The sequence below is a fragment of the Loxodonta africana genome, chromosome 4, assembly GCF_030014295.1.
Source record: "Loxodonta africana isolate mLoxAfr1 chromosome 4, mLoxAfr1.hap2, whole genome shotgun sequence".
Taxonomy (NCBI): Eukaryota; Metazoa; Chordata; class Mammalia; order Proboscidea; family Elephantidae; genus Loxodonta; species Loxodonta africana.
Genome location: NC_087345.1, coordinates 64,565,578 through 64,588,867, shown reverse-complemented (window position 1 = coordinate 64,588,867; position 23,290 = coordinate 64,565,578). Strand labels below are relative to the sequence as shown.

The 23,290-nt window shown below is 38.3% G+C and overlaps 1 protein-coding gene across 3 annotated transcripts in view; it reads right to left on the bottom strand.

The window, feature by feature from the left end:
- Positions 1 to 15,139, bottom strand: part of TSPAN8 (tetraspanin 8) — a 54,169-nt gene extending 39,030 nt beyond the window's left edge. Inside the window, exons 1-2 of one of the 3 annotated variants that reach the window (XM_064283872.1) lie at positions 15,113 to 15,139; positions 3,663 to 3,830 (exon numbers count right to left, since the gene is read on the bottom strand). In XM_064283872.1, the coding sequence (XP_064139942.1) occupies positions 3,663 to 3,722 (60 nt within the window). In that variant the 5' untranslated portion in view covers positions 3,723 to 3,830; positions 15,113 to 15,139. The other 2 variants (XM_064283871.1, XM_023558904.2) reach the window with 2 other exon arrangements.
- Between the last annotated feature and the right edge of the window lie 8,151 nt (positions 15,140 to 23,290).

Sequence of the window (23,290 nt, the reverse complement as noted above, 5' to 3'; positions counted from 1 at the left end):
AATGTTGCCTAACCTCAGAGACTCCTCCTGCTCTCTAGATTTTGAGTTAAAATATTAATGGTACCTGTTGGCCGAGATACCATCACTGGTGTTTACAACTGTTACTATCACTCATGGACTCCATTTCAAGATCTCTCCTACAGATACCGTAAACCCTACCACGTGATGATGGGGGGAACAAGACCTTTTACCCAGAAGGAAGTGAGAGATAGGTCTGAAATCTAAAGCATCAGTAACACCTCGTCTTTGTTATCAGAGAAACCAGAAGAAAACAGTAAGCATAAAATAATTAGAGCTCCCTAGTGAAAGCAGTGATACTGTGTAGGCATAGCAGAATACAGGTCTCTACAATTCACCTTAACTCTTAATCTTAAATGTATGATCCTCAACCTATAAAGAACCCTTTTCCTAGACTATTTACATCACTTAGGGTTAAAATTCAGGTCCATTACAAATTCCTGATTAGCTGTAGAATGAGGGACTGAGCTCTGAGGCATTCACAATAGGCATCGGCACTTCGCATGGTGTTATTAAACAACAGAGACATAATTTAATTGTTCCATAATCTGAGGATTGTTACTGGATTGGGTTGGACATATCGTATTAAAATAAGAACCATATTTATCAGCATATCCATATTTTAGTTAGTTTCAATGAGTCATATAGATTATGTACCATAAAAAGAAGACAATGGTTATAGTTCTTTAAAAACAGGAATCAGGACTTCTTGGAGAAATAACTGATTCCAGGTCTTTAGTAGGAATCAGGCAAGTGAGACTGGAACATCTTGTCATACCAGATAGTGAAGATGCTATGAAAGTTATTAGGATTGTGTCAAAAGGACTCAGGAGCCAACTTTAAGAGGCTCTTCTGGCCAAAGATGGAATAGGTTGCACGTTCTTAAGGATAACTGCAATTAAGATTAAATCTATGAATTCATACAGATACTGAAAAAAAAAAGGTAATTTATTACTGTTGGAAGATACCAGAAAATTAACTCATCACATGAATCCTACCCAGACAAACCCAGTGCCGTTGAGTCAATTCCAAATCGTAGCAACCCTATAGGACAGAGCATGAATCCTAGTAAATAAAAATAAAGAAAGGAGTATTTATGCTGCCTTCTCTATATAAATTGGATACCACCGGTGATCAAAGAGTAGATTAAAAAACTTCTTTTTATGTAGTATATTTCAACTATTAGGTGAAGAAAAATTGAAAGAACTAGAATATCACCAATTTTCCTCTCTCAATGAATTAATGGATTTAGGTTCTTAAGCATCACAAAAAGAGATACAACCTGACAATACAGGCCTCCTGATGAAAGAACACAATACTTCTATAAAGTAGCTGTGCCAAAAAAAAAAAAAATTGACATGAATCTTATCAAACTTCCAGATACAACTACTAACTTACAGATAATACAGAAGACAGAGGGCCATGTCACACTACACCATGGTAATGCAAACAGCAAAATCCAGACCATGGGAAATGTGAAAAGACAACACACAGAAGTACATAAAGTTGCAATGAGAAAAAAACAGATGAAGCTGGAAAGTGAACTTAAAGGTTAAAAAAGACAAACAGGATATATCAAACAATTGCACTGTTTGCACCTTATTTGGATACTGTAGGAACATTTACGAGGCAATCAGAAATTTGAATCCTGGGTGGACATTTGATGATTAATTTTTAAAGTATGGTGATGACAGAGTGGCTATGGTTTTTAAAAAGAATTATTATCTTTTAGAGACATATATTAAAATATTTGCACATGAAATTATATATGTGAGGTTTGCTTAAAAATAATATGGGAGGGGGTAGGTGAATGAGAGTATGATCAGGGAGAGGTTGGGGATGGTTTCATGGCAGCTGGGGCTCAGTGATGGGTTTGATTACCCTATTCTTTCTTCTCTTTGGATGTTCAAAGTTCCCCATAATAAAAAGACAAAACAAAATAAAACCAAAGGACATAGGCATTTCTTTGTTTATATTCTACTCCCAATGTTTAACCAGTTTTAAATATTTCAAGGAATGAAATGTATCAGGGCTAACTTTTTTAAAAACTGGCATAAATGCATGAGCTTCATTTAAAATTTGCAAAAGCAGTCCATTTTTCCAGGGAAAAGAGAAAGTACAAAGGACAAACCTTCTGTACATTATTCCATTTCTTTGCTTACTTAATTCACCAGTATATCATCTGTACTCTTTAGGGCTACTGACCAGTGAATGAAAAGTCATTCTGTACAATAAGACTGTACTCATGTAGTTAAGTTTAAGCATGGAAACCCTGGTGGTATAGTGGTTAAGTGCTATGGCTGCTAACCAAAGGGTCGGCAGTTCAAATCCACCAGGAGCCCCTGGGAAACTCTATGGGGCAGTTCTACTCTGTCCTATGGGGTCACTATGAGTCAGAATCGACTCGACGGCACTGGGTTTGGTTTTTTTTTTTTTTTTTAATCATTATTTTAACAGGACAGAAAATTTTTCAACATAAAGATACCAATGGCTTGTTTACTAAGATAAAACCAAACCAAACCCATTGCCATCAAGTCAATTCTGACTCACAGGGACCCTATAGGACAGAGTGGAACTGCCCCATATGGTTTCCAAGGAACACCTGGTGGATTTGAACAGCTGACCTTTTGGTTAGTAGCTGTAGCTCTTAACCGCTGCACTACCAGGGTTTCTTACTAAATGATAAAAAGTGATAGGCGGGTAAAAAAACAAAACGATAATTCTTTCCTGCTTCTATTGCAAAAGCCACTTTTTTTTTTAATCCAGTATACAAGATGCTTTTTTTTTTCCATTGAGATGCTATAGGCTATCTCCGTGAATTTACTTTTGAACAGTCTTTAATTGCAACAAATACACCAAAAATGACAACATCGATTTCAGTCTTTAATTGCAACAAATATACTAAATATGACAACATCAATTTCCCATCATCCCAGCCTGCCCTTTTCACACTTTCTTTTTCCATTTTCCAGTGTTCGATGATACTTACCAATTTTTCTGATATATGTTATATCAAAGAACTTTTAAGAGACGCATAACAACCCACTGAAATACACATCTTGTTGATTGAAGAATGGTGACACATTAAAAAAAAATGACTTTAAAATGCTTATATGTACCTACTGGCACAGTTTAGCAAGCTTTTAGTTTCTATGACTGGATGATCTTATTGTTTCCCCCCCCTTCAAGTTTCTTTTCATGTATTTATCATCCCACATCCGCAGTTCACCTGCTTCAAACCCAGACATAAAGGGTGGGTGGGAATCAGATATTGGGCTCAGGAACGGATCAGATCATGTTTTTTCCCGCAGAGTCCTTAAACTGAGGAGGCCTGCATGATATCCAACTAGGAATAACTCTCCTTTAATTAAGGGACATTTTTTTCCTCCATGATTGTTTTGCAATGATATCAAAACATTTATGAAATGTTTATCCCCAGAGATCCTGAAGCCCAATTTTTTTGAGTGATTGGCTCCTTTTCAATTACTGAAATAACCAAAGAACAAGCAAATCCAAACAAGTAAATGGAAAATACATTTTCCTCCTCCTCCTGTTTCTCTAGTACAGAGTCTGTTCTCGTTTATGATATTTATATCAAGCTCCCCTTCCTTTCATAAAATTGATAATTAAAAGAAAAAACTTACCCAGAACAAGAAGTTGAAGATAAACATAGAATATTTTAAACAGCCACTCACACCTGCCATTTCGGAAAAAAATCAGGGCTCCGGATCCGTGAATTTAAGCCTTCCTTATTGGACTGTCTTGTGATATGCTCTGGGGTAATTTGCCTGCAGGGATGTCTGTGCCCACAGCTTCGGAGCAGAAACAGAAAACAGAGAGGTAGAGAGGGAAGAAAACATCCAGTTATTAAAGCAGATAAAAAATTAACCCACACATTTAAATATTACAAGGGCTATCTCTAGGCGGATATGTTCTTTTGCTTGGCATGGCTCCTGGGGCACTGGGCCAGGATATTTATGACCCTTTCTCAAAAACTGCCTCCTCTAAAGTAAACAGATATCATGTGAAGGGAGTGGCACTGGATCAGGGGAGAGAATGGCACAGCGCAATGCTAGGTTGTTGGATTTCAGAAACCACAAACTGACTTCTCTGTCCTCTATTTCGACTATAGGGAAGTTGAGGCTGTTTTGCTGTGAAGTAAAGAGACCTTGTGTCTCAATTCATTTCTGCAAAGTTTTTTTCAAGAATACAAAATTTTCTCTAAAAACAATAAAATTCTTTTAGGAATCTACAAAATCTGAGGGTTTAGACACAGCAACCTTTATCCCTAACCCTGGAATAGTGAAACAATCATTACATTTACCTGTATTCCAAACATTTTAAATTTATTTCTAAACAATTTCATGGAGCTGCCTTAAATGTACCATGGTTCGGGGGAGGGAGAGGTAGTCTTCCCTATCATAAGACCGTTCAATTTATATCTTTGTTTCTTTACGATGCTAAAAAATCTCAGTTCGCTCTCTGACTGCACCTACGGTTTTCACTTTATGATGTGTAGCCATTTTGATAATTGAGTTTGTTTTTAAGGTGGGCACTGTATTTCACTTCCTTTGACAAACTATGTGGAACAGTTTCTCTCCACCAGCTCAAGAGAGTTTCTAGATTCTTGGTTTTCTTTGACCAAAAATTCAAAACAGGCAGTTGTTTCATGAATCAGTGACCATGGATTGTATAGTTTGTCTCTGGTGCTAACAGAAGGTAGCTTTTCCAGATAAAAGCAAAATTCTCTGACCTAATCAGGGAGGTGTGGATGGTTTTGTGCACCCAACCTCAATCATGCTCATTTCCACATCCTACCTCTTAAAGAGAGGATATTCCCCCTAAATAAAAGAACCCTTCAAATTGTTGTTAGGAAAATAATTAAATCTTTGTTAAATACTATACAATAGGCAAGCAAGGACTTCTTCCAAAAAAAAAAATTGACTAGTAAAAGACTATTTTTCTAATTATCACTGACATACACATACACTTTTGAAACATTCCCACTCTCTTGCTACAAACACAATGTATTTTTAACGCATTAGCGGCAACAATTCTGAGTATTAAACACCAATTTGGAGATAGGTTAAAAAAAAATGGCTTACATTTAAATAGCCATTAAAACTTTTGATGTCCTATGCTGTTCCTGCATAGAAAATGAAAATAATTTCACAAATTTCTACTGAGAGATTAATATATATTGGATAATCTATGGCTGGAAGAAGAACTTTTAATTAAGAATCAAATGGATTCGTAGTCCCAGCAATGATTATTTCTAATTTTTATCTCTTTTTTAGAGATAAAATCAAAAGAAATGGATAGATTTGAATGTTGTTAAATTATTCTTGGATCTAGAATTTTGTTGACAGGAATGTGTTAAGTACCTACCAAATTTGGGTTTAGAACGGTTTTTTTTTTTTTTTGGTGAATGTTGAATATTCTTACAGCGAATAGAGTTTTTAATCATCCTTGATCTCTGAAACATAAAAATCATTGGACGTGTTCTTACAGGAAAAATGACTCTAATGTCATAGAATCCCGAGTCCAATTCACAATCTATTTGAAAACAGTCTACTCCTCTAAATTCCTACCTCAGTGAATGTTGTAATCACACAACACTTGCTCAAGCTAGGTACTGCAGAGATATTTTGTATTCTCCTTTCTTTCTCACCTTACATCTAATCAGCCCTCAAAGTCTGTTGAGCACCTAAATTTCTCAAATCCGCCCCCTCCGTGGCATCCTCTGCCATTGTCATTATTCAACCCTTTATCACCTCTTAATTGAGCCATTTTAATAGAATCATGATTAGCTTCTCTGCCAGTCTCTTCCCTCTTTTATCACCTACCACTCCAGAATTCTCTTTCTAAATACTGATTGAACATGTAATTCCCCTAATTAAAAGCCATTCTAAGGATGGTTTCCTCTGCCTACAGGAAACTCCCATTCAGACTCCTTAGAAGGGCACTTAAAGCACAAGGCAATTAGGCCTCCATCCCTGTAACAGAACTTTCTCCTGCTTCTCTCTCCCTTGTCAGCCTGCATAACCACAGGATCATCTCACAGACCTAAAACATGCCTTGAGATTGTATGCCTCTGTGCCTGTGCACATGTTGTTTCCACTGCCTGAAATACCTTTTCCCACCTTCTCTACCTGGTGAATTATTACAAATATCCCTCAGGACTCAGTTCAAATAGCACTTCACCTGTGGAGTCTCCCCCTTCCTCATCCATTGCCCCCACTCGGGGCAAATTTGAACAAACTTTTAATATATAATTGCCATCCTGTATTACATTTGTTTGTGTCGCTCCACTTTTTGATCCTTTACCCCTAGAAGACAGAGACCCTGGCCTGCTCATCTCTGTACCCAGAGTAGCTAACATTGGAGATAATGAAAAAAAACAAAGCCCAAACTGTTGCCATGGAGCCAATTCCAACTCATGGAACCCCATGTATTACAGAGTAGAACTGCTCCAGAGGGTTTTCTTGGCTGTAATCTTTACAGAAGGAAATTGTTAGCCTTTTTTTCTATGGCACTGCTGGGTGGATTCAAACAGCCAACCTTTGGATTAGTTGTTATTGTTGTTGTTGTTAGTTGTTGTTTAGACGATTCCAACTTGTGGACATCTTATGTGTGCAGAGTAGAACTGCTCCATAAGGTTTTCAAGGCTGTGAGCTTTCGAAAGCAGGTCACCAGGCCTGTCTTTCAATGTACCTCTGAGTGGGTTCAAACCTCCAACTTTTTGTTTAGTAGTCAAGCGCAAACCATTTGTGTCACCCAGGGACCTTACTTAAGATAAAGGGGTATGTAATTGCAGCCAGAATCTCCAGAAACTTCAACTAGTGATACTTTTAAGAAGGTTCTAGGGAACTAGCAACATGTTACCTACTGCCATCCACCTCTTTTTCTGCAAAAAGTCAATTATGAGGTAAAAAATCAGTTTATTTTAGGACTTGTGAGAATCTTTAACTTGCTAATATACAAGAAGATTATAAAATACATATTAATTCTCAAATGATTATGACCCCAGAACATTATGTTTAGAGATATATTCTTGGACCAGTGTTACAGAACATACTTACAGAAACACTACTCTAGACAACCTCCACATTTTACACTGGAGAAAAGTGAAACTCAGGGAGGTTGAGTAGCCCAAGTTCACAAAACCGGTAAGTGGCCAAGCTCCTTCAAGAAATGAGGTCTCATGATGGTCAGGTCAATACTTTATCCATTTGCATCAATTATCTGTCAAGTTATGTAGTACTATTATAAGATGAGTCATTTATAACCTTAGATCTTAAAAAGATGTTATATAACAGATATTTCAACAGTGGAAGGTAGGTGTGGGGAGTGACAGTAATACATCTTAGACCCCAGGAAAGACCAGGCCAGGAAGCAGAGACAATGGAGAGTAGGGACAACTGAAGGAAAGAGCAGAACAACAACAAAGAAACCAAACCCAGTGCCATCGAGTCGATTCCGACTCATAGCAACCCTACAGGACACAGTAGAACTGCCCCATAGAGTTTTCAAGGAGCGCCGGGTGGATTTGAACTGCCGACCCTTTGGTTAGCAGCTGTAGCGGTTAACCACTACGCCACCAGGGTTTCCAAGAATAAAAGGCTCAATAAATTTAGACTTCAGTTTTCCTCTTGTTGCCCTCATGCCAACTATTATAGTTCATAGGGTCAAGCAGAATAAGGATTCAGATCTGATTAATCATGAAAACTCTCCACCAGGCAATTATCAAGCCAGGAGCCCTAGTGGTGCGATGGTTAAGCATTTGGCTACTAACCAAAAGGTGGACAGTTCGAATCCACCAGCCATTCTTTGGAAACCCTAACGGGGCAGTTCTACTCTGTCCTATAGGGTCACTTGGAGTCGGAATCAACTCGACAGCAACAGGTTTGTTTGGGGTTTATTGTTTCATTTTGTTTTGTTTTTTGGTTTAGGTGATAGTAGTATGGGGAGCCGGGTGTGTGTGTGGTGAGGGGTGGGGGAGGTAGAGACAGAGAGAAATTGATTCTTTGGGCTTGGGACAGAGAAAAGGGTATGAGTCAGACTACCAGATACCCTATATAAAATGTGGCATTTTTCTCTAGATCTTCAAGCAAACCAGGGGACTAGAATTAGAATGCAGCCTAGGTATGTGGTTCATATTTTCCTCATGGTATCATCTTCCTCTTTCTAAGATATACACAATAATTTATTCAACAAATTTTATTGAATGCCTACTATCCTTTTCATTACTGCATTTTTCACATTAATTTTTTTTTTGGATGGCATGTGTTTTCGGCATTGGAATGCATGCTTACTAATGAGTGTGTGTAAATTTTTCATTGGTAATACTGGTTTTGAGAAACATTATCTGGTAATACAAGCCACCAATGAGACAAGCAGCACCGTGGTGCCACCAATCTGTGGTATGACGATATACCAATGAAAGCTATATAGATAATTTATCGTAGGCGCCTTTCTGTTAGGTACAAGGGGAACCTCTGGTTTTCCAAATATCACACACACACACAAAAATAAGCCCATCAGGGCTTCCTAACTGTCACACAGGAAAGTCATAATTATGCTTGCAAGCCTTATCTCATAGAAATAAAGGAGAAAAAGGCAAAAGTTTACAAGACCAACACATCCAGGAAGCATCACCTAATGGAGGAATGTTCAACCTACACAACAATGAGCCTCCAAGTCTTGTCCACCGAGCTTCACGCATTTTAAAAGGGACCCACCTTGATGCTAAACGCATGCATTAGAGCTGGAATAATTCCTTACCTCCGAGGTCTGGAGGCACAAAAAGTGGCTGGTGTACCCTTATACTAATGGTAAGAAAAGAGTTGAACATATTTGCTGGAGACACAGCAGCTTAAAAAACAATTAAAATTTCTGCCTTCATGAAGCTTACTTTATAGAGAGAAGATAACTTACTGTTTCGATTTATGTTTCCAAAATGTAATAATCCTAATATATTTGTCAGTGGAGTATGTAGGAAAAAGTAAATTATGTGTTTTAGAGAATAGGCTATATTCTCGTACTGATACCCAATCTGCTCCACATTATCACTGTAACTTTATAGCTTGTGACATTTTTTATGGTATTGTGAAAATTCAGTTTATTTTCTCAAAGGCTAGTACCAGTAGTAAGAAAAATGATTCTGACATTTCTCTTCCTCATTACTGTAACTAGGGGTGGGTTGTAAGGGCATGAAGTCACGTAATAAAACAGAGTGAAGGCAACGTTCTGGTGCTCGTTAGCATTTCTCATTTTGAAATAGATTTTTTCTTATCTTTGGAAAATTGAAGCTTGCTCGCTTACCGGTCTTAAGATCCTTTTCATAGAAGCAGAACCTTGGCCCTTTTTTCCTCTGAACTTAGGGAATGCTGGTACTCTAGCCTTCCCAAGACCAACAATTCTCTTACGCTTTCATGTGACCCAGTGCTCTGTGCCTCCTATCTTGTGTGCTTATGGAGCATAGCTCATAAAAACCTTCTGCGTATTCCTACTGGGGATGAGAAGCATCTGGTATGAGAATGACCCCTCTCCATCCTTTACAGGAAGTTACGAGACAACATCTACTCATAGTATTGATTCCAGTTCAAAAACCAAGTGTGTGGCTTAGAGTTGTCCTTATGAAGTAGCAATATGGTATTCATGGAGAATAGCTTTCCAATGCCTAATGTCCAATATTCTTCCTCTTCTACAGAAATTTTTAATCTAAAATATTCATGATTGGCACTTTGACATAAGTTACTTACCATACACGTCACATAGGAAAAATATGAAAATACATATGAGAAAAAGACTTCAAATTACCAAAATCTATTTTTAAGTGTTTATAAGTAAAAATTGAGGCAAATGGTGTAGAGATTAAAAATGAGTTTCTGACTGTGGTAGACTAGAAATGCTTTATCCTCCTTTTATATTTGCAGGAGTTACAGAAGGATGAGAAAGAGGCCAGCTAGCTGCTGGGTGGAATCCAGGGTCAGGCACTTGGCTTGGCAGCCCCCCAAGCTCAGCTCTGCCAGCCTTCTTCCCTAAAGTGATCTTCTTCTTAGAAAAGATTCACCTTAAATGATCTCACAGGAGCCAAAATATCAATTTCTTAGTTTACCATGAGAAATGCACCCATGGAGCTATATAGCATGATGAAATATATTAGCTGATTAGACAATCCTCTGCCTATAAGAAAACCTCACAGAAGGAAGAGCATACACAGAGGGTTTCTTGAGAAGCAGATTAGGTAAAGGGGTCAGGATATATGTTGTCAAGATTTGACAGGCTGCTGTGTCTAGAACCATCCAATAGCCAAGCCCTCCAGATAGCTTTGCCAGAGGTCACAACAGCCTCTCTCTGAATACTGATGGCGACACTGCCAAATTCTTTCTCCTCAAGGTTACCTTCTCTGTACACTATTCAGTCCACGCCCCCTTTGTGAAAACAGTCTATCTCTAAATGGGGGTATATGATAATCAATTGAGTTTCCATTTACCAAACAGTAATTACGATTTGGAGTCCTTGGATGGGTGCAACAGTTAACATGCTTGGCTGCAAACTGAAAGGTTCGAGGTTCCAGCCCAGCCAGAGAAATCTCAGAAGAAAGGACTGGCAATCATCTTCTAAAAATCAGCCATTGAAAACCTTATGGAGCACAGTTCTGCTCTGACACAGGTGGGATCACTAAGAGTTGGGGTGATCTCAATGGCGACTGGTTTGGTTTTAACTACAATTTATTCTTCCTTCCAAAAATATATTTTAATTCCTTTTTAGGAGTTTCTAAAATTCGTCTCTTAAACACAGCCTGTCTCTTTGTCCATTCCTATAGACTTTACTAGTTGATTTCTCAGAGATCAAATCTTATTTTCCTTCTTTCCAACTAGGGACTTGTCCCCATGCACAGACTATAATATTGAACAAAGACATAAAACAGAGCTTTGTCATCACCGTTCCAGGATCATTGAATGTTCCGTTTTTATGCTGAACATTTGTCTGGTTGTTTGCTTTTTTTTTTTTTTTAACTTTAGAGTTTAAACTCCAACCTGCTTTTCCAGGAGCTGTCTCTGAATCAGCCCATTGTTTGGTGAAGTTCACAAGGTACACATTAGCTCCGAGCACAACTGGGTTCTGAGGTAACGTTGATAAAAAGGCAGGGAAGTGACTAGAGGCCACCACCATAGAATTCAAAGAAAAAAAAATAAAGGGGGGAAAAAAAAACATTAGAATAGGTGAGGACGTGGAGGTTCTCAAACTAAAGGAACAAACAAAATGTTACCCTGAAATTAATTCAGGCTTAGCCCATGACTGGTCAGAAATAAACACATTTTATGCACAATGTTAATGAGGATCTCACAAGTGACTAATTCTAAATTAGAAAGATTTATTCAACCTCACACAATGGGAACATGCTGCATAGCTATTTTGGTATCCAGGGGAAAAAAAATAACAGGAAGCCACTGTAAAACATCATGTATAAGGAATTCACAAACCACCATCTCACAACTTTATAAGAAGCAACAAAATGTATCCCAAATAAGTTCAGGTAGAAAAGAACTCAGACTCTGGTTCGAATTAGTTCTTTTTGTAAACCGCGGAGACTCCAATTTGAGATTTTTTTCTTAAGTACTTGAAAGATCTGATTCTATCTTAACATAAGAAGCCAAAAGAAACGGGGACATCCTAGTAAACCTGTGGTTTTGTGCCCAAACCTTGGTTCTTGATCAAGAGGGCAGTGGCCTGGCTGCATTTTCCTTACTGTTGTCCCATCTGAATGGATCATCCCAATTTAACCTACATCAAACAAAAGTGAATGTCTTCAAATGACAATTTCCAAATGCAGTCTTTCAAGGAACCAGACGTGGACTACACCATTTCTCTTAAAATTCTGTTTAGGTTCCTGTCTTCGTTTATGATCAGGCATTAAAGAGTCCTTCCCTGAACTTCCCAGCAATTCTCTTACTCATTAACACCTTGGTTGATGCAGAAAATGTCTCACTCATAGGCCAATCGTGTGAGGAAGTCAGAATTCTTTTTAAAAATACACTACTCAAGTAGTCATTCAAGTGCCTAGGGATAAAAAAAAAAAGCCTAGGGAATGTTTTTCCTTTAAAAAGAGTCATGATGATCTCCAATTTCACTTACACTAATCATTAAACCTTCAGAAAGTATCCCAAAGGAGACCTTACTTTTTTCTTTTTCTTTTTTGTAATTTTGGAAAGGACGCAACCTTTTCTCTCTACTAATTTATTTATAACATATTCATACTTGAGGCTTCGGAAAGCCAGAGAATTCCCTTAAGTGTTCTACTCTCTTTCCTCCTCACTCTTCATGCTTTCTTGAATACATGAACGTGAAGAGGTATTGTCAAGCCAGGAAGACTGGTCTAGCTAAGGCCGATCAATAAGGAATGTGCAAATCTGGAAACATATTCTGGGATTTCTAGTTACCAGTACAGGGCCTGATAAGTCAAAAAAAAAAACAAAAACTTGTTGCCTTAGAGTGGATTCTGACTCATAGCGACCCTATGTATAAGAAATGGCCAGAAATTGCAAGTTTCTCAAGAATAATTGTGTTCTCAATGCCCCTAAGGAGCATTTTGAGAAGGAAATAGTTCCTAAACCAATTCTCTGTACAGTAAAATATTACATCACTCCCCGGCTTTGAACTTGCTAATGGATTCCCATCACAATTAGAATACAATCCAAAGCCCAAACAAAGCCACACAAGATGGGCCCTTGGCTGCCTGGCTGACTTTATATCCTTCCACTTTCACCCTCACTCATACTTTCCAGCCACAATGGACTCCTTGCTGCTTTTTGTATTTGCCAAGCACATTCCCAACTGAGGGCCTTCCTAGTTCTTCTTCCTCTTCTGGAATCCTCTTTATCTACAGAGCTAGATAGTTCATCCTCTCCACTCATTGTGTTATGTATTTGTTTATCTGTTTTATTGTCTGCTTCCTTACTGGAATGGAAATATTAAGAGGTCAGGGGCATTGTCTGCCTTGTTCACTGCCATATCTCCAGTGCCTAGAGTAGAACTGCCCCACAGGGTTTCTAAGGAGTGGCTGGTAGATTCGAACTGCTGACCTTTCTGTTAGCAGCCAAACAGCCTCTGTGCCACCAGAGCTCCAGAATGTAGTAGGTGCTCAATAAATATTTGTTGAATCAATGACTAAATAGCAAGTTATCTAAATATACTTTTTTTTGTAACAATAATAAACAGCATCTGTGTTCACCATTATGTTCCTACAGCCAAGCTCCACCATGTGTTAGACTAGGATACAGCAGTACAAAAGAAAAATAAAGTCTATACTGTCTTACGGAGTTTATATTCCACCAGTATGAGACAGTCAACAAACACATATGCAGATAAATAAGCAAGGAAATGCCCAAAACCAAAGCAAATTCATTGCCATTGAGTTGATTCCAACTCATAGCAACCCTATAGGACAGTGTAGAACTGCCCTGTAGGGTTTCCAAGGCTATAATCTTTGCAGAAGCAGACCGCCACATCTTTCTTCCCAGGAGCTGCTGGTGGGTTCCAACCACCAACCTTTCTAGTAGCAGCCAAGTGCTTAAACACTGGGCCACCGGGGCTCCTTAAGGAAACACCAGGTAAAGATAAATGGCAAGATCTTGTGCTACAAAGCAGCTGAGGGAAATAGTTCATATTACATGGAACACTGATAAGGTGACATTTAAGCTGAGTCCTGAATGGTTAGAAGGAACAAATCAAGCTAAGAACTAGAGTAAGAGCATTCCAAAGGTAACATATAGTACAAAGGCCCTAAGGCGACCACATACTTGTTGTGCTGGAGAAAGAAGGCCAGTGTGTACATAGCAGAAAGTGTTAAGGGGAGCATGGTCTGAGATGAGGTAAGAGAAGAAGTCCTTTAGGTTAGATCCTGTAGAGCTTAGTAAGCCAGGGAAAAGAGAATGGAGTTTATTATGTGTTACTGGAAGCACTTGGTGGCTTTTAAACAGTGAAGTGAAATGACCCAGTGATCCAGGTAGGAGATAATGGTAACTAGTTTTTTTAGAGTGGCTGGTCTAGAGTGATAGCAGTGGCAAGGAAGAAAACTGAGTGAATTCAGGGTATACTTTAGACATGAAATCAACATTAAAAGTGAAGAAAAAAGATAAACATGGATGCCACCCTGACTTTATCTTGAACAACTTGGTGGATAGTGATGCCACCAAGAAGGAGAAAACTGGGAGAGGAGCAGAAATTCTGTTTTGGACATCTTATACTTGAGATTCCTATTAGGTACACAAATGGAAGTATCAGGTGGGAAACTGAATATATGAATCCAGAGTTAGGGAGAAAAATCAGGGCTGGAGATGTAAGTTTGGGTATCCTCACCATATAAAGAATATTTAAAGCCGAAATATTGGACAAGATTACCTAGGAAGAAGGTATCGACAGAAAACATGAGGAACCCTGGCTCAATCCCTTGAGCATACCAGTATTTAAAGTTGAACAAAGGAGAAAGAGTAAGTACATAGGTCTAAAAGCAGTAAACATTGAGTTAAGAGGTGAGCAGATTAAAAAAAAAAAAATTCCCACTTCCCACTTCAGTTCTGACATCAACTGCCTATGCAGCACTTCTTTCTCTGATTCTAACCACCCAGAGCTAGGTCAGATCTCATGAGTTAAAAAGACACAGCCCTTCAGAATGTCACATAGACAGATGCCACACTACAGTTTGGGAGTCCCTATGACATTCTCACTTCTGACCACTTGGCTACAAATTTGGGGTCTTCCCACTACCCCTTCAGGATGCCAGCTGCAAGCTTGGGGGCTCCCCAGGCTTCCTAACTTCTGATCTACTGGCTACAAATTCGGGGGTTCCTCTACCCCCTCAGGGTACCAGCTTTAAGGTCAGGAGTTCCCAGTCCCCCTCACTTCTGATTTGCTGGATCCCCTACTCTTTTGGATTCCATAATTCTCTGGAACAACTCACAGAAAGTGCTATACTTACGATAACAGTTTTCATGTAAGAAAATGTTATAAATGAAGAGACGCATAGGGTGAGGTCTGGGAGGGTTCCCAATGTGAAGCTTCCACGTCCCAAAAAAGAATGCGCTACCTTCTCACTTGCATGGATGTCTTTCACCAGTCAGGAAGCCTGTGCAGCTTCCGTGTCCAGAGCTTTTATTGCCAGTCTCATTACGTAATGAAACTCCAGCCTTCTCCTCTGAGGTTGGTTGGTCTCACAAGGTGATTATGAGATATCATGAGGTAGGTCTTCCTGGCCTGGCCAGCCCCCACTCCAGAGTTAGCTCATCACCACACCTAACCTGTTAGTTATATGTGGTCTTGAGTCCTCATCCAAGACACTTAAATTCCAAGGTATTTTGTTTGTTTGTTTTTCTTTAACAGATTATTTCTCAGGAAAAGGAGCATGGGTGATGCAAGCAGTTTGTGACTGACTGCTAATCAAAAGTTTGGTGGTTCAAACCCACCCAGCAGCTGAGTAGAAGAAAAGTTCTGGCAACCTGCTTTCATAAAGAGATTACAGTGAAGAAAAGCCTATGGAGCAGTTCTACTCCGTAACATATGGGGTGATCATGAGTCAGGGGACTCCCAATCTGGTGGCTGGCATCTGCCTATTTGACAATCTGAAGGATGGTGTCCTTTTAACTTATGAGATCTGACCTCACTTTGGGTGGTTAGGGTCAGAAAAGAAAGTGTTACCTGAGCAGTTGATGTCAAAACTGAAGTGAAAAGTGGGGCTTTTTTTTTTTTTTTTTTAATCTACTCACCTCTTAACTCCATATTCACTGCTTTTTAGTCCTATGTTGCAGCTAACAACAACATCTCTCAGGAATCCAAGACAAAGACCAAGTTTTTTGGGTAAAGTTAATGTAAACTCCACAAGAGGGAAACCAGGAGACTAGTGTCCAGTAAGTGAGATGAAGAAAGTGTCTTAAAGAGAGAGTGGGGTAGCTGCCAAGTGCTATTGAGAGGCCTAGAAAGATGAGAACTCCCAGTGAGCACCGGTTTTGGCAGCATGTAAGTTATTACTGTGTTTAAGAGAAGACCAATCTTAGTCCCATAGTGGGGACAGACCCAAATGGAAGGGTTGAAGAAGAAATGAGAAGTATAGAAGTAGAATCATTTACTTCAAACAATTACTTTAAGTTTTGCTGTGAAGGGAAGCACTTAATATATGGAACCTGGGAAAATATGAGCTCACACAGTTCTATTGGCCACTAGGAATTTCAGAGGGTTGGAGAAATTTGTTCCCACATAAAATGAATGGGAGAGTTTCTTATTTACTCTGTATAGAATTAAGATTATGATGTCGTGTCATGTAGAATTAAACTCCTTATTGTTTCTATGGAAGCCTATAGAAAATCATAAATGCAGATCACAGCTAAGAAAATTGTAACATTGAAAAGAAAATAAATAAAAATATAAGGTTTCTTGGCTAATAACTTTCTGTAGGCTTTGAGATAAATTACTCTTAAATGCTGTTGTAACTAAAAATTGTACTTTACCGAATAAGCATTAATAAGAAATGTATATGTCAACTGAATAACATGTCAGCTGACAAGTCTAATCAAATGTGAAAAGTATTAGATGGAAAATCTCTGGTCAGAATTTTTATAGATGTATTGTCCCTTGTTCCAGAAACAATCTTAGGCAGCTTACACAAATATATACATAATTATAAAATAATAAATAAACAAGGAAATCTAAGGTGAAGAAATGGATGGGGACAGGGTGGGGACAAGACTTCTCAGAGTATATCTTTTAATTTCTTTTTATTTTTGAACTTTGTAAATGTATCATCTCTCCAAAACATCAAGTAAAAAAGGAAGAAAGAATCTGGAGTTGCAATCTAAAGCAGAGGAGACAGATAACTGATCAGGTCCCCGCAGGTAGGCTGGGGTGGCATTTTATATCTGCTTTGCCAGTTTTTTTTTTTTTTGCCAGAGGCGAACTGTCAAGGTGTGAGCTCTATAATAGCTGGCTGGAGGCAGAATCTAAATAGATAAAGAGGGAGCCAGTAACCAGGACCCTAATAAAACATAAGGACAATTTTTCAGAATAGGAAAATTGAACTTAATGATCTCAACACATGATATAACCAGGCAGACATATATATAAAAAGACAAGGCTCTATGACCACCCATGTTAGGGTAGGAGTTTTTTGCTCTCTTCTTTGATTTTAAATTTTTTCTTGGAGTATAAAGACCAATTTGGTACATGTTAGATTACATTCCTGAAGAGAGAAAAAAAAAAGTACATTCTGCAGAAGCCAGAAGCAAAGGACACTGTTCTGAAAGTAGATGATTCCCCCATCACAACCAAGTTAGGTTACTATTTTCAATTTTGACCCATGTTTTACCCAGCATTTTGTTAACCAACCTAGATGGGTCACCTTCTTCCTGACTGTTTAATTTCTTCATGTGCATACTAATATTTTTCCATCTCCCAAAATCACCAACTCAAGGCTTTATCTAACTAAATTGCTTTGTTTCTCAAACAAACAAGTATCATCTCTTATATTGCCTATTTATTTTTAATGGGACAAGCATTATCTTATGTGGCTCAAAACCATTACTCTTTACTAATTCTTTTCCCAATTCACAGAAGTATTTTTTAATTCTATCTCTAAAATAACTCTAGCCTCTGTCCAGCTTTACCATGTCTATAGCCAATAACTTATTGTGCTTTATTGAATTACAATAAATTATTGAATTTTACAATAAATTATTGAATTACAATAAATTACTAACTACAATAGCTGCCTTTTTGGCCTTCAAGGTTTCAGCCTGCCAAGAACTGTGAAGAGTCAGAGATTTTACCCTACTTGCAAGCTAGCAGGTTAGTCTGCCACAGTTTCGTATTGATAGCAAAAGACATGAGACTCCTGAGTCAGAGACAAATGACTTTCTGACTCACAGTGCAGAAAACTCCATAAGCTTTGTGTTTGCATTGATTTCCCTTGTCCTCCAATCCCAGACGCCCAGGTAAGTTTTTATCATACCTGAGCAACCTCGAACCTAGGAAACCTCAATCTTTTAAATGGATTTCTACTCCTTTAAAATCTTTTCCCTGTTTCTACGGAAACACTGTTTTTATCTTCCAAGATCATTTGCTGTACTACCACCACCACCCGTTGCCGTTGAGTCGATTTCAACTCATGGTGATTTCATGCGTGTCGGAGTAGAACTGTGTTCCGTAGGGTTTTCGCTGGCTGATTTTTTGGAAGTATATCACCAGGCCTTTCTTTCAAGGCACCTCTGGGTGGACTCAAATGTTCGGCCTTTCAGTTAGCAGCAGAGTGTGTTAACACTTTGCACCACCCAAAGAGTCCTTTTGCTATACTAATATCCTTGAGAAGACAGTCTGGAACAAAGGCTGTCAACGTCTCTGTTCAGAAGACATGCAGAAGTGCAAAAGATCCATGGAGAATTTTCTCCCAACACAAATGTTCACCTTTCCAGTGAACAAACAAAATAAATTGCTTTAAAAAACTCCTTACATTTCACTACAATACCTGTAATGGTACTCTGTCTTACTTAAAATATAAGCTACTTAGCAGAGCATCAAAGGCCCTTCAACACCGGTCTTCCAATTATCCCTTCTAATCTTAATTTCTAAGATTTCCCAGCATGTACCATCCGTGTCAGCCAATATGAACTTTTTGACTTTCTTCCATTTTTACCAGCTCTGTACTCCTATTCCTTCCAGTCTCCCTGTCTCAAATGCTCTCCCCATATTAACAACTTCATTGATACAAAATCAGATCAGTTCTTTCAAACCTTAACTCAAATAATACCTCTTACATGAGACTTTTTAAAAACAGATCTCTTCCTTCTGCTAGACTTTTATTGCACTTTTTCCCCTTATAACTCAATTTTAGCCCTCTCTGTGGAAATCCTGGTGGCGTAGTGGTTAAATGCTACCGCTGCTAACAAAAGGGTCGGTAATTCAAGTCTGCCAGGTGCTCCTTGGAAACTCTATGGGGCAGTTCTACTCTGTTTGTAGGGTCGCTATAAGTCGGAATCAACTCGACGGCACTGGGTTTAGTTTTGTTAAAGTTAGTTGTCTATTTGCATTTTTTTTCTCTACTAGCATGTTAGCAGGAAACCCTGGTGGTGTAGTGGTTAAGAGCTACAGCTGCTAACCAAAAGGTCAATAGATTGAATCCACCAGCCGCTCCCTATGGGGCAGCTCTACTCTCTCCTATAAGGTCACTATGAGTCATAATCGACTTGACAGCAAAAGGTTTGGGTTTGCTTTGTTTTTTTTCAGCATGTAAGCAACCAAGGTCTATATTTCTACAACTTTGAGTCTCTCAAACCATAAACTATGTCTAATAGGTATTGAGTGAATGAAAAATATAAATAAGTGTTATGATTTTTGTATTTTCCAAAGGAATTTCTAGAGAGAAAAGAGGGTATTATTTTGAAAAACAGTCTTTTATCAGCAAAACTACTGTTCCCCAACTCACCAAATTTTTCTCATCATCCCCATAACTAGAGATATGTTTTAGACTTTCTAGTTGTCTTGCCACAAAACCCAGTGCTTCCTATTATTAAACCTTCTGTAATATTTTAACCTCATGTGAAAGTAGCAAATCAAAACCAAAAACTGCATTCTGGCTTGTCAACATCCCTCTTTTTATCTCTTGACTAAAATCCTTCTCCAACTTTCCTAACGGTTTGACATCCTTTGAGTGCTTTTATGTTATCATTGCTGTTCATGAAGTCACCTTGCACAATCCAGCCCTCCCAAGAGGATGGAAGGTTCCAATTAAGTTAACAGACAGCAGGTTGAAAACAGTTGTTCACTGAGATCAGGATAATACAATATTTTCAAGAATAAGAAGTTCACAACTTTTTTTTTTTTTTTTTCCCAGAAACAGTAACATACAAGGCAGCTCAACTAGCAGGGAAGACAAGATGGCTTCATTAGAGAAACTGTGAAGTGAAGGGGCAAAACAAGGGAGAAAATGAGCTATCTGAAGAGAGGTGCAATCCAAAGACTCTGGGAAAAACTACCCACTTTACCTTCACCGGAATCCCTGGGTGGTGCGAACAACTAACACACTTGGCTGCTAACCAAAAGGTTGGAAGTTCAAGACTACCCAACAGCCTGTGAAAGAAAGGCCTGACAATTTACTCCCAAATAATCAGCCACGGAAAACCCTATGGTGCAGTTATACTCTAATATAATGAGGTATTCATGAGCAGGAATAGACTCAACAGTAACTGATTTGTCTTCACAAAGTCCTGGGCTTGAAAGTAAGAATCTGCTTTTTATTAGCTCAGGAAGCTTTGTTCTTTTGTCTATTCAAAAAATATTTGTTAAGTACCTACTAAGTGCTAGGCTCTGGGTATTTGGTAGTGAAAAAAACAAATGCAGCCCCAGCCCTAGTAGAGTTTGCAAACTAGTATGGCACATAGACAATATAAATAAAACAATAAATAAAGTCATACTTACAAATTATGATGATGAAGAAAAGGAGCTGAACAGAAAATTTCAAAGGGTGGCTCTAGAAGACAAAGTAAAGTATTACAATGAAATGTACAAAGACTGGAGTTAGAAAACTAAAAGGAAGAACAGGCTCGACATTTCTCAAGCTGAAAGAACTGAAGGGGAAAATTCAAGCCTCAAGGTGCAATATTGAAGGATTCTATGGGCAAAATATTGAATAGTAGGGAAACATCAAAGAAGATAGAAGAAATACACAGAGTCACTGTACCAAAAGAATTGGTTGATGTTCAACCATTTCAGGAGATAACATATGATCAAGAACCGATGGTATTGAAGGAAGAAGTCCAAGTCGCACTGAAGGCATTGTCGAAAAAAAAGGCTCTAGGAATTGACAAAATACCAATTGAGATGTTTTAACAAACAGGTGCAATTCCGGAAGAGCTCATTCCTCTATGTCAAGAAATTTGGAAGACAGTTACCTGCCCAACCGACTGGAAGAGATCCATATTTGTGCCCACTCCTAAGAAAGGTGATCCAACAGAATGTGCAAATTATTGAACAATGTCATTAATATCACAAGCAAGTAATATTTTGCTGAAGATAATTCAAGAATGGTTGCAACAGAATGTCAGTAGGGAACTGCCAGAAGTTCAAGCCAGATTCAGAAGAGGATGTGGAATGAGGGATATCATTGCTGATAGCAGATGGATCCTGGCTGAAAGCAAAGAATACCAGAAAAATGTTTACCTGTGTTTTATTGACTACACAAAGGCATTTGACTACATGGATCATAACAAATTATGGATAACATTACAAAGAATGGGAATTCCAGAACACTTAATTGTGCTCATAAGGAAATTGTACACAGCTCGAGGGACAATTTTTCAAACAGAACAAGGGAATACAGTGTGGTTTAAAATCAGAAAAGGTGTGTGTCAGGGTTGTATTCTTTCACGATGCTTATTCAGTCTGTACCCTGAGCAAATAATTCAAGAAGCTGGATTATATGAAGAAGAATGAGGCATCAGGATTGGAGCAAGACTCATTAACAACCTGCAATATGCAGATGGCACAACCTTGTTTTTTGAAAGCTAAGAGGGCTTGCAGCATTTCTGATGAAGGTCAAAGGCTACAGCTTTCGATATGGATTATGCCTGAACATACATAAAACAAAAATTCTCACAACTGGACCAATAAACAACATCATTTTCAATCACCTTTTATGCATGTGATAGCTGGATAATGAAAAAAGAAGACAGAAGAAAAAGTGATCCATTCTAATTGTAGTGTTGATGAACAATGTTGAATATACCAAGGACTGCCAGAAGAACGAACAAATCCATCTTGGAGGAAGTGCAACCAGATTCATTGCTCCTGAGAAGCAAGAATAGCGTGACTTTGTCCTGCTTACTTTGGACACTTCATAAGGAAAGACCAATTGCTAGAGAAGGACATCACGTTTGGTAAAGTAGAAGGCCAGCAAAAACCAGGGAAACCCTCCATGAGCTGCATTGACACCGTAGCTGCAACAATTAGCTCAGACATACCAGCAATTGTGAAGATGGCACAGGACCAGGCAATGTTTCATTCTGTAATACATAAAGGTCACCGTGAGTCAGAACTGACTCAATGGCAAATAACAACAAAAACAGACACATAAACTATGAGTACTGGCAGAAGGAGATATTAGAAAATTTCACAAAATAGAGAAAATCTGATGAGAAACTCAGCATCCTTTTCCTCTTCATTTCTTGATTAGTCCCTCATCTGGGTTTCTGTATGATGGCAAGATCTTACTAATTCATATGCTGATAATTAGGGATTTTACATTTGTTCTGTGAAGTAAACGAATAATGTAATCAAAATGTAAGGAGGCAGAATGCTTAATTTAATTAAGGAAACCTGTTGTTTCTGAGCAGCTTTGACCACATGTATTTGCATATAATTAATGCGTTGATTACAAATGTCTTGGATTTACTCTGTAAAGCAAGCCAAGTAAGACCTTCCTCTGTAACACTTGACCATTATATACTTGTATTTCTTGACAAAATTTGCCGTAAATAAGGCATGCCACTAACTGATACTTTTTTCTTAGTACAAATTAGCGTTTGTTACATAACCAGCCCTAAATTGATCTGCTTTCCTTTAGTAGCTTTTGATAATTTTATACTTTCTGTCATTTTCCAGAAGGTAGTGGATACAATTAAGGTGAGCCCTTTTATGGTTAAATGATCTCTGTAATAGTTATAATCTGATAAAGATTGAATGGGTGTTCGAGATGTAATTTTTCTTCTTTTATTACTCTGCCAAGGCTTCCTTTTTATAATCCTTAAGACTATTCCCACATCTCTGATTCCATATGCCCAGAGCCCCATGAGGGCCCCATATGATTCTCTACATACTTAAAAAAAAAAAAAAACTTGCCTTTGTTCTCTGCCTCAAGGGAGGAGATAATTTGCTAAAAGAGTTGTGCAAATCTTAGCACAGAGACCCTGAAGTCAGGCATCACATTAGGCAAAAAGTCCCAAACTTGGCCCTGAATGACTCACATGTTTTATTAATCTTGAATGATAATCTCAATGTCTTATGTGATGGATCATTTCAGATCATCTCTAGAGTGTGCCCTTTTCAGATCATTTCATAAAACATTTTAAGATTTATGAGATTATCATAAGTTTGGGGCACTATTAAAGGATAGTTATCAAAAAAGATAAAATCACGACTCATACAGAATCAAATGACCATGTGTTAAAGATTTTATTTAACTCATTATCAATTAATTGGTAAGAAACTGGAGTCCCTGGGTGGGGCA